At 37.6% G+C, this 12,470-nt stretch overlaps 1 protein-coding gene across 6 annotated transcripts in view; it reads right to left on the bottom strand.

The window, feature by feature from the left end:
- Positions 1-1,644: 1,644 nt before the first annotated feature.
- The window catches only part of wdfy3 (WD repeat and FYVE domain containing 3), a 106,916-nt gene continuing 96,090 nt past the window's right edge, over positions 1,645-12,470 (bottom strand). For all 6 annotated transcript variants that reach the window (XM_044332051.1, XM_044332070.1, XM_044332060.1 and 3 more), the window contains 11 exons: positions 11,948-12,089; positions 11,438-11,592; positions 10,770-10,928; positions 10,153-10,332; positions 9,876-10,058; positions 9,033-9,126; positions 8,761-8,916; positions 7,886-8,119; positions 7,560-7,671; positions 7,061-7,258; positions 1,645-6,012 (listed from right to left, as the gene is read on the bottom strand). In XM_044332051.1, coding sequence (XP_044187986.1) covers positions 5,892-6,012; positions 7,061-7,258; positions 7,560-7,671; positions 7,886-8,119; positions 8,761-8,916; positions 9,033-9,126; positions 9,876-10,058; positions 10,153-10,332; positions 10,770-10,928; positions 11,438-11,592; positions 11,948-12,089 — 1,734 coding nt within the window. In that variant the 3' untranslated portion in view covers positions 1,645-5,891. The remainder of the gene's footprint in view (positions 6,013-7,060; positions 7,259-7,559; positions 7,672-7,885; positions 8,120-8,760; positions 8,917-9,032; positions 9,127-9,875; positions 10,059-10,152; positions 10,333-10,769; positions 10,929-11,437; positions 11,593-11,947; positions 12,090-12,470) is intronic.

The raw sequence follows: 12,470 nt of genomic DNA, 5'->3' as shown, positions 1-12,470 counted from the left end.
CGGACACCACACACAGGTTGTTGTTCTGTTTATACTACTTTCTGGAGTCTGCTCGGAGGAGGCGTTCCACACATGCGCAGTAGATCTCCATCTACAGGAGTCACAGTGTTGTGACCGTGCGGTCCGGTCTGGACAGGTCCGTGCAAACACAACAAATTGCAGGTATACGGATGTGTGCACAGAGCCTACATGTACACCCTCTGATGATGAAATTTACATCACATGGACATTTGAATACATTTTTGAATGTGTTTCAATGTTTAATGGGCGACTGACTATTGTTTGAAAAACTGCAGACCTATCCTTTAACCTAACCTTAACATAAACCTCACTCTATGATTAACCCTAAAACTACATTTTAACAGTAAAACAACTCTTTAACGAAGCAGGGATCGAGTAAAATGCCCCGACTCTCCAAAAAAATGTCCTCATTCAAAGGTGTAAAAGTCATAGTCCTCACCAAGATAGAAGGACAAGACCACACACACACACACACATTTGAGAATTGACTTTTTTAAGCTTTCAACATAAAGATTAATACTAGTTTTTCTTTTTTTTTTTGATATATCAGTCACAGTAACACAACTATGATCTAGCAGCTTCACCATTGTGTTCATGGATTTAATTTGTCTTCTTAATTAGAAATTTAGTTTATATAGTGTGCAATGGCCTGTAATGTTGTACATATGTATATGTGATCTAACTAATTCATGACCATGTTGTGTTAGTTGCATTCAAGGCCCACATTTCCAACAATGTGCAAGTAAAATTATTTTTTACTTGCACATTGTTTTCTGTGTATCCTGTTTCTCTTTATTGGATTTCTCCAGACAAGAAAATCTGATTTTGTTTAATAGTGTTTGATAGTATTAAACTCGTCTCTTTTACCACTGTCTGCACTTTATTCTTTCACATATACCGCACACACTTTTTTTTATTTTGTACTATATTTATTTTATTCTACATTGTATTGTATTTTTAAGTCTTTTTCAATGCATATTTATTCAGACTCTTGTAACTCTGTAACACCTGATTCCCTCCACAGAGATCAACAAAGCGTTATTTTATATTGAATTAATAGTTGAAACAGACCTTAAAAAAGCAGTATGGGGTAATTTTTTACTCATGAAACCTTAAAAATACACTAACAGCCTACTTAGTTGTACCAACAAATTTGATTAAAAAAAGTTAAAATCAAAATGTTTGAATAATAAATGTTTTAAATTTGAATGTTTGGTAAATTTATCACTTAAATTAGTAATTTGTTTTCACTATATTTAAAAAAAAACCCTCAATTTAATAATTTCTCAAATTCCTACTTACCAAAAAAATTGATTAAACATGTTTTTTTATCTCACAAATACAATTTTTTGATTAATAAATGTGTTAAATTTGTACAAGTTACTCATTTTGTAAAATACAAACTGAAGAATGTTTGGCAATCACTTAAATTAGTAATTTGTGTATTCAGTAAACTTTTTAAAAACTCTAAAGTTATTTAGAGTAATTAAATATCTCAAATTCTTTTATTACTCTCAAATCAACATTTTGTACCCACAATTAACATTGTAAATTTTCCCGCTGACACATGATGAGGAAAACTGATCACAAGCCTCAAATCAGAAATTAAGAGACTTGAGTCTGTTTTCGGTGGTAAACAGCAATTATTTATTGAAATGAAATTAAAAAGAATAAGTACCAGATCTATTGCATTATTGTAACATTTCGTTTTTGTAAGGGTGGCGGGGGTTACTCTACTGATTTTTTTTCTCTTGTAGGATGTAGTGAACACAAATATACAAGAAACATTCAGCTATCACAGATTGCACACCAGATACTGTAGTAATGCAGTCTAATACAAGACCACCAAAATAATCCAGGATTTCTCTTTTTTTTTCCTTCTTCTTCTCTCATTAGTCCTTAATTTTTTTCCATAAAGAATACAAAAGTCCACCCAGAGTTGGGGACACAATCTCTGGATCTGTACACAAACCTGTCAGTCGGTCGGGACAACTCATCAGACAGTGCCTCCAAAAAAACCCCAAAAAAGAATAAAACCAACAAAAAAACAAAAAAAAAAAAAACAAAAAACGATAATATAATGCCAAGAACATGTACAATGCACTGACACAGAAAGTCAGCTGTGTTAATAGACATGCAACAAGTAACAAAACTTGCTGAAATCGCAATAATCATTAAAAAAATCTAAAACCTGTTGTAATTGCATAAATACTTTGTACAGTTCATTTATCCGCTGTGAAATGCACCTTTCTTTCTGTTAAAATGACAAACATAAAAACTGCATTCAATAAAAACTTGTGATTCCTCTTGACATTTTTTTTTTTTTGTTTTGTTTTGTACACGTGAAGGTGCAAAGGAACTCTTGATTGATAAAAGCCGACTTCAGCTAGATGGCATGATTGCACGCTAAAATTACAGTACATGAATGCAGAATGATATAAGGACGACAATAACAAGAGTGCATATTATTTTAACGCCAGGGAGCTGTGGAGGTGAATATTAAAGTACTCTCTGAAAAGTGTTTTCTTTACATGTTTGAGACTCTGTGAAGACAAGTGGGGAAACAAAAATTTGTTTGAGGGAAAGAAGAAAAAAAAAAAGCAGCACTTGAATGCACAGTTGTTGCCCACAGAACCACGAATAAAACAACAAATACATGTATGAAGAGAGAAGAGGGGAGTGACAAATGAAAGAAAGCATGAACTGAACTTTCTTTTGTGTTAACTACTGAACCAAGCAGCAGCAGCAGCAGCAGCAGCCACATCCAACGGAGTAAAAATGTATTTTGTGGTGACAAATTACTGACTTCAATACACGGCAAACTTTTGTGTAATTCACATTAAATAATGTTAAATTGTGTAATTTACAACAGAAAAACATATTAAAACCTCTCTGATATTACCGCCTCACCTTCGCAGCCCTGCAAGAGGTTCAATTTGTGCCATTTTTTTTTTAATCTATTGTTTTTTTTTTTTTTTTTTTAAATTTTGCATTTTTTTACTTTTGCATTTTCACATTGTCTCATTGACATTTGTCATTGGAGTTGAGCTCTGTTGCAACAGAGGCTCTAAGTTGGATTTCATATTTTATATTTTTCTGACTTTGGCGACTCTTAGTGAAAGTAGATAAAAAAAAGACACAACAGAAAGACATTTTTGCAAAAATGCATACCACCAGGATAATTTGAAATTTTAAAATGTCTGTTTTTTTACATTTTTCTTTAAAATCATTACCTCTGTATCTTGTCTTTCATGATTTGTGTTGCTTTTAGTTACTCATCACTTAAGTTGACTAAATAATGACGACAATACATCTTGTCATGTCTTGTCATTTTTTGCTTTTTTCTTGGCTTATGTATTTGCGTTGTACAGTACTAAAACGGATATTGACGCAACAAAACGGAGAATATAAAGCGACAATAACAAGAGACAACAGCCTAAACCATTAGCCACAATAGTAAACATTTATAAAGTTGTATTTTTGGCACAAATAACACCTCATAGATTTCGTCTGAAGGTCATGACTTGCTAACATTGGACTATTTTTTTCTGAAACTTTCAGCTTTAATATACAGTATTACAGTACATTTACTCTTAAAATCAAGTAAACTCAGCAAGTGGTGAATTAATTTGAAACTTCTTGACAACATTAATGCATTTAATTAGTTCATGGAGATCCCAGTTAGCTTAATTTGTCTGTTTAGGACAAATGAGCTAGAAAAGAGCAACTGATATGAGTGTTTTGCACTTGAGTTAAAGGTGCAGTGCTTTGATATTAGTGGCATCTTGCGGAGCGGACTTGGCAGAAACGGAATATTCATAAGTACGTGTTAATTAGTGTATTATCACCTGATATTAAAAATCGTTGTGTTTTCATTAGCTTAGATTGAGCCCTTTATATCTACAGGAGGGGTTCCTCTTCCACCGAGCCCGCCATGTTGCACCGCCATGTTTCTACAGTAGCCCAGAACGGATTGCTCTTGGTTGCGATCTGCAACTTCACTGCTAGATGCCACTAAATCTCACACCTCGGGTTCTTTAAACATAAGAAGATTACGAGGTTGGTCTTGCGTCACTTTTGTCACATCAAAAGACATTTTATCCTGAAACCAGGTTCAGAGACTGCCGAGTAAAAAACGGATCAAATGTAACATCATACCGCGGATGTACTACAATCTTTTTTTTTAATTTATTGTAGCACATTATTATTTTCTCTTAAAATCTCTGGACATTAAATCCTGCATTTGTACCACAACTGCAACATTAATAAAAACAAAGGGAAAGCAGTAGTTCTGTCCCCTGGTGTCTAAAATCTCAGTTTGGATGTCATCCTGTTTAACATAATTTCATGTTAAATGATATATTTACATGTCCTCCAAATTCCAAGCTCTCTTTAAAAAAAAAAAAGGTGCCCGGCTGCTGTTCCTGCAGTTTAACATCTTCAACAAGGACTGAGGATAAAGTGGGTAGAGTGCCTCGTGTGCTGATCTGCTGTAATAATGCCACAGGGTTGGAGTAAATGTCAGCAAACGACAAATCTGAATAGAAACCAACTCAAAAAAAAAAAAAATAAAAACTACAATATATATACGAGAAGTCCCTTTTTGTGTGCATTCAAAAAGCTGCTCTGACGCTGTACAGTAATGGAACAAGGCTACATGGAAAAGACATGATGGAAATAAATGTGCGTAGTTTTTTTAGCCTAATTCATATGATTTTTTTTTTTTTTTCACAGACAATGAACCCTATGATGTTTTCTGTCCAAGACAAACAAATAGGAAAACACAGAAAAAATCTCAAGAATAAAGGGAGTGATATGATTTTAAAAAATAAAAAATAAAATCTGAAATGATAATGTGTCCAGTCTTCAGAAAGCAGCAACAACAAAAATTCTCCAAATGGGAATTCATATAAAGGACAAAAATAAATGATAAAAAATATCATACTTAATAAAATAATTTGGCAAAAAAAAAAAAAAAAAAAAAGGGAAAACGTAATATGACAATAAATCTCTATGATGGTAATGGCTTGACACTGTGGGCAACACACTCAAAATAAATCACCTTGGTAAACAACAACAACAACAAAAAAAAATCATCGGGAAATTATAAAGAAAATAAGTAATTTTGCATAACTAGATCCACTAGTAAAGTCAATCCACAGACATTATTATTGACATTCATATCCCTCCCTCCCCTCCGTGTTATTCCTCTGGACTCGCCGTGACTCGTGACGCAGACTACACACAATCAATTTTGTTTTGTTTTTTTTTTTTTAAAGCCAGGAGTGGTTAGTCACAACGCTATGTTACAGGCAATTTTCTATTTTTTTTTTTTTTCAATCATTGACCTTATTTTTTGTTCTGTGTTTGTTCCTCTTAGAGTTAAAAAGGCCATGGTAAATATTTACAATATAAACAAGTTTGTTATGTCTTGAGGAGTTTTTTTTTCCCTGTTCTTGACCTCAAAAGCAAAAATGGCGAGTGATTTGATTCAAACATGCCGCAGCATCAGGGGTGCTTTTGCTTTTGTTCTCCTCCAGTCAGGTGATGAGTGCAGGTGGTAAAAGTGGTGATTGAGTTTTGTTGTTTTTTTGTTTTTTTCCCCCCCTGTTTTCTTTCAAGCTCATTTTTTCCCGCCTCCTTCACTGAACTTTACCGCTGTGGTGATGAATAAGACGACGTTTTCCCTCCGGGTTACAGTCTGTCAGTGTGTTACAGTACATGTGGTTACTGGACGTACAGGAGGATAAAGAGGGTTTTTGTTTTGGGATATGTGAGAGGAGTAGAGGGTAGAACAAGGCAGATGGAGGAATGAAAAGCTCCTCAGGTCCTCAAGTCCTCAGGAGGTGTTTCTTTTTTGTCGCAGGAGCTCAGTTTCGGCTGCTGTCCTCAGCGCTTCGCTCGTGTTGCAGGTTGTAGTAACAGTTCTGACAAACTCTCACCGGTGACGAGATCTTCAGCCTTTTGATCTCTGATTGGAAGCGACTGCACCTGCAGAACAGAGTGGGAAAAGGTGGGAAACTCAGGTTATCACAGGAGCAATTGCTTCACTATTTACACTAAATATACTATCAAAAATATCACACAATAACAAAGGCCTGTTAAAAGTTCCCAGAACCCAGAGTGATCTTAAAATTGCTTATTTCATCTGAGCAAAAGACTAAAAACCCTTAAGTGTTAAAGAAAAAAAGAAAAAAAATGCATATCTTTACATTTGTGAAGCATAAGCAAACAAATATCTAATATTTTGACTCAATAAATGGCTTAAACAATGAATTTATTATAAAATCTGTGATTTTCTGTAAACTGACGAATCAATTAACTGACTAAGAATCTTAGGTTGAGCTGAGTAGAACAAAAAAATGGAAAGCACAGGGAAAAGTACTGATTACAGAATTAATAAGATTTATAAATAGATACATTTGGATGCAAAACAGTAAAAAAAAGATGTTATGATTTCTAATTATGTGTAAAGAAAAAATGATTGAGGACCCAGAATTGAGCCCTGAGGAACACCAAGGTAAAAAGATGAGGATGAGGCGAAACTTAACATATTAACAGAGTGAGAGAAAGGATGCAAAATATTTAGGAGCCATGCCTGTAATTCTCACTAAATGTTCAAGTTGGTCATTGAGAAATTTGTGTTTTGAACAATTAATGCAGAAATTTTACAATGTAAAACTACTTGGAAATACATAAAAAACAATAACGACTGCAGAAAATAATTAATGTAACCACAAAAACTACAACCAGGCAATATAAATAAATAAGAAACCTTCAAACATACATATATGTAAATAAAATTCATATATATAAACATATACATATTTAAATAATGGACCCATTAAGTCATCAATATCATCATACTAAAGTATAATATCTATGATCTGCAAAGACTATTTTCTGCCACTCTGGTGTGACCACGACCTAAACAATCAGAAACATACAGCAGCACGTCCATTCCTCTACAAATTTTAAAGAAAAAATGATAAAAGGAATCAGTGCTGGAAAGTAAAGTGCACAGCTACTAATTTCTTACTTCTGGCAGAAGAGCTGCCCACAGTTCCTGCAGTGGTGGCGTCGCTCAGTGAGGGAGAAGCGAACCGTGCAGCCCGAGCAGCTGTCCACCACCTCGTCCTTCACCCAGTGGTCGGCTGCCGAACGGCCCGGCTGGTCGCTGACTGACCAGCTGAAGACTCGACCGCGTCCGTCGCCTACCAGGATCTTACTGTGGTCCCTGAAAATAGGGGAAAATAGAGAGAGGTGGAGGAGAAAAGGGAGGCATAAATGATAAGACGGGAAAAAGACAAAGACAAATGGAAGGAAGAGAAGAATAATTCAGCAAGGACATCTTCCCTTTCTAAAATATTTACTTTAACTGGATTTAAATTGTGGTTTGTGTTAAACAGTAGCAATATGACAACTTCCATTTCTCAAAAAAATAAGAACCCCCCCCACATGCATCAAATTAATGTTATAAAATCTACAAAAATAAAAAATCTCATCTTCATTAGTTGGGTGCCAGACGCTCAGCTTACTTGGAGATGGCGAGCGAGGTGATCTCGGCTGGGTGAGCATTGTCCTTGCGATCAAACGCCGTGTGCATGGTAAGTTTGCTCCGGAAGACCAGCTGGCGTTCCCATCTGTAGCCTGCGAAACACACACACAAATAAACACTTAATAAGCAACATTTCAACAATGTGACAAACACACCATCATCATGTCAGTGGAGAGATATTTATCCTTTTATCAGGGAAGAACCCCTGCTGTAGCCTTGTAGTGTTTTCTTAACTTGCTTAAAATCTGAGTCTTCATTTTGCAACAATTCTGATTTGAATATAAAACCTTTGTTTTGGACACCCACCTGCCCTGAGCTGGTTATACGTCCGCGCCTCCATGATGGAGGGCTGGAGAGGCTGAGGCACTGCGCCCTGGCCTGGGTGAGCAGGATGAGGGTGAGGGCCCTTGGTTTGGCCCTCAGAGTAGTTGACAAACACAAAACCGTCCTTCTCGTCGATGCTGAGGGTGTCTGACCAGCGGTGAGAGTCGTCAGAGCCGCTGTCCATTGACCAAGAGGCTCCCGTTCTGGCTGAAGGACCTTAATTTAAATATCAGGAATGTGAACATCAGTACGGACTATAATTCATGTCTTGTAAAGGACTGAGTCCATAAAGGGGAAATGACACATTAAAATGAACCAACAGGAAAAGGAGCAGGTCAACGACAAAGTAAACAAAGGCCTCTGGAGAGTTTAAACAAATGATTTAAAGCTGCTCTAATCAATATTTTTATATTAAAAATTGATCAAATGCCTGCATTTAATGTGAAGAAGAAGAAACTTTACAGCTTTACATCTCGCAACTTTACTGGTTTGCTGTTTCAAGGTGCAGCAGGCAGGCACAGTTAGAGTCTATCTTGCATCTAAAAAGCCAGATATTTCCCTCAGCAGTTAATGGAGAGTAAAACAAAGCTAAAAGGAGAGTGAATATTGGACTAACATTACATTAATCAGGTTGCTCAGAAACACCTCATACTTCCTCTTAAGTGTGTAAATAGGCAACTGTTTGCTAACACGTTCACTATCGACTTTTATAAGGTGATAATGTGTCATATGTTGTATTCACGGTTTGTTTCCGCTGATCCCAAGTGGCAAAAAAAATCAGTTAGTGCAGGTTTCAGTCACAGCAGAAAGATGTAAACTGTAAATGTGGATGAGCGGAGCTGCTGACAGCCGTGTACCTCTGGGTCTGTGGACAGCGCTGCCCGGCTGGCTGCTTCCACCGGTAGACGGGTTACGTGGTGCTTTGGGTTCCTGGCTGAGACTGGGTTCGTCTCCTTCCGATTCGCTGCTGTCGTCGTCACCACCACCGCCGCTGTTGTGACTCTCACCGCCCTCTGTGAGATGAAGGAAAAGTGATTTTAAAGTGAAATTAACTACACATGCAACCTTCTTATGTAGTATTAGAACCTCGTCAGTTGCACAAATCATCTTTTGTCAGATTAGGACTCACCGATCTTCTCCTCACCACAGCAGTCAGGCACATCTGGCTCTACCGGCTCGGGAGCAGGGGTTTCTGGGACTTGGAGGAACTCCATTCTCCAGAACTACAAGAAAGGTTTTAATACAGTTAACTTAAGTCACATACAAATATAAAACATAACAGTAAAGTGATAAGAAATGATTCAACTATAACTCTGTTAAAGCAAATACAGACATGTCTTCACAAACACTTGTGTTCTCTGTACATCCTACCTCAATTCATTATTATAGATTATTGATTTTATCTTAAACTAAGATAAAATAAGACCATTATTAAATTTCTGCAGCGCTATTGATGACTTTTTCTTGTTGCCGATATGTTTCAGTTTTCCAGAAACAAATTCATATGATATGTGGTGAAACTGTGGAATACTTTACCTACTCAAATACGGAACTGTGCTGCATACAACATTTTTAAAATCAAACTTAAAATATGGTTTACCGAGATATGTACTCATCAATTATGTTTTTTCTTGTCTGATTGTAAGTTTAAGATTGTTAAGACAAAGAGTTGTGACACATTTTCTCCAGTTTTTTCCTCTTATTTTGATTGCAACTCCATTATGTATGAAGTGTTTTATACATTTGTCTATTTTTAGTTGTGTTGGGACGACAGGAGCAGATTAGCTGTTAAGCTAACTCTGGCACATTTACATTCATGTTGTTAAAAAGTCTATGTTGATTAATGTGCATTGTCCCCTTTAAATAAACAAAAATACAATTAAGTAAAATACTTTTATAAATACAGGAAGCAGCATATGGTATTGTAAGCATGATAACTTATTCTGTAAAATCAAAACAAGCGGATGGTTACCCTGACGACACCGTCGGAGTGTCCCGTGACGATGACGTTCTGAGTGTCCCACTCGTTCATCTCCGACACGCAGCAGCACAGGATCTGCTGGCTGCGGCCCGTGAAGGTGTTGGCGCTGGCGATCGGGCTGCCGTTAATGCTCCACACGTGGATGTAGGTGCCTGCACAGGACACGATATCCCCCTATACAAACACAGATACACACATATATTATGTCATTGAACAGCTTTTATCAGTTTTGACAGATATGAGGTTATTACGTTATGTTCCAACCCACCGTCAGTTCATTGATACACAGAGCAGAGACGGGCGCCCGGTGTCCCCTGAGCTGCGTGACGAAGGAAAGCTTGTTGAGGTCCCAGATGATGCAGGTTCGATCCCGCGAGCCGCTGACGACGATGTGGTACGCCGACGACGCCGTCAGACACGTTACAGCGTCTGTGTGGCCCAGTAAAGCCTAGAACACAACGTCAGGTACACAAATAATTAGATTGAATTTTCAACATTTTAACATCTTGGTTTGGAAGATTTTCACCTCTCGAGGGCTCGCTTATCAACCTTTGGAGAAAAATGAGAAACTTCACTGAAGGGTTAAAACAGAAAGCCCTGCTAGAGCCTCAAAATTGGCTCTGTAAAAACAGAAAGCCCTGGAGACGACCTTGTTGGTGCAATTTGGGACTAAGCACAGCACCATAATTGCTGAATTTATCAAACACTGACCTAGAACCTGAAAATAAATTAATTTAACCAGTTGAGGGCATTATCAGGTTTCTACAAAGTTTTTATGTGCACAGCCTTGTACCTTTGACTTTTAACAAAAGGTTAAATAAAAGCAGATATTTTATGTATGAAAGACCTCGTATCACATCTTTAGGAAGCACTTTGTGTGTTTACCTGTTTGAGGGTGAGAGACTTGGCCCTCTCTTTGGAGGTTCCTGTCTCCCACACGCAGATGGCGGTGCTGGTGCCACCAGTGATAACCAGTTTCAGGTTGGGACAGATGGCACAGAGGATCTGACCCCACTCTGACAGACATTCATACACCACCAACGCCTGAAACAAGAGCCAAGAGCCAAGACTGATTCTAACAAAACTGGTGTGTTTGAGCTCAGTCAGATAAAAAAAATCTAATGTTTACTATTAGCAGTTAACAGGAACAGTCTGGTATCTGAGAGACATGTAAATATTATATAGTGATTCTACTATGTATGACACTTAAACAGCAGTTATGTACCAATGAAGACACAAAGGGAATTTATGGAAGTGCTGCTGTTGTGCAAACTGAGGGTTCAGCATGGAAAGTGTATTTTTACTGAAGCACCAGCAGGGGGAAACATTGCCTTTAATATTCTTTAACTTTCATCAGTTTGAAGGTGAAATAAGCTGGAGACCTGCAGTACTCTGTTTCAATTAAGGAGTAGCATTAAAAAAAATCAAAACGCTGGACAGAACTGCTGATTCGATGCAAGTAATCCTGAACGAGGAGGTCAGCAAAATTAGTTTAAAAAAAAATAATAAAATAATACAGTGTGAGAAAATGTGGCTGTTAGACTGTTACAGACCTTATCAGATTCATAATTAGCCAGACGGCAGCTGAGATCGGCGTAGCCCCAGGCGAAGGTCTTGCTCCAAGTCGGGGGAACCAGAACTTTGTTTTGCTCCACAGCGAGGATGCCCTTGTCGGTGCAAACGATCTGGCCGACGGGCTCCTTCAGCTCTGGACAAGAGTAAAATACAACAGGGAAGAGGAGGATGTGAGTGCTGAAGGGGATTTACGCACCTTGTGGAATTGGTGCTGCACAGTTTTATGAGCAGAGAATGGTACTAACTCTGTCAGGGTGAGATAGAGTTTAACGTCCTGTGGGACACATGTTTCACAGAATGAAATGAATTCATTATACTTTATGGACATCAAGGTGTCCACCAAACAGCGTACAGTAATGAAGAGGTCTAAGAGTCTGTGTGTGAGTACAAACACTTTAATTTATATTTATACATACAGTACGTCTCAAACACTGGTTGAGAAAAGGGATATTGGTACTAAGGATGTCATTGTGTGTGTGTAAATGTACCTTTGACAGGTGCAAGAGAAGGTCTGAGATTGTCCAGATGATGGAAGAAGATCTTGTCGCTGTTGGAGCTCGGAGGAATGCACGCGATGTCGCCGTTAGCTTTACTGCGTACCCGTTTGGGAGGGTGGGGCTTCTTAAACAGCTGAAAAACACACACACACACACACATCAACTGTCAGTGATTTTAAGAGCGACACTTCAACATCTTCTAATAGCCAAATGATTGTAAGATCATTCTGTAACCAACCACTTTTTAGACATCATCTCTAGCAGCTCTGTGAGGCTGTAATGCTAGTTACACAACAGGAAACAAGCTGATTGGTGGATAGAAAATGGAGAGACGACACTGTCATTCTCAGATACCCACCACTAGCTGTGTTAGCCATGTTAGCGGCTAAAAACAGTGATTATTTATGTTTTAATAGAAGTAGTAGTGGTATTAGGAGCAACAGTAGCTGTAGTCTAAGTTGTAAATGTGATACTAACAGCAGTAGATGCAGTAATAAAGGTAAAGTAGCAGTTT

Source organism: Thunnus albacares, chromosome 2, assembly GCF_914725855.1.
Source record: "Thunnus albacares chromosome 2, fThuAlb1.1, whole genome shotgun sequence".
NCBI classification, from domain to species: domain Eukaryota; kingdom Metazoa; phylum Chordata; class Actinopteri; order Scombriformes; family Scombridae; genus Thunnus; species Thunnus albacares.
The sequence above is the reverse complement of the archived record's forward strand: the minus strand, read 5'-3'. Positions and strand labels throughout refer to the sequence as shown.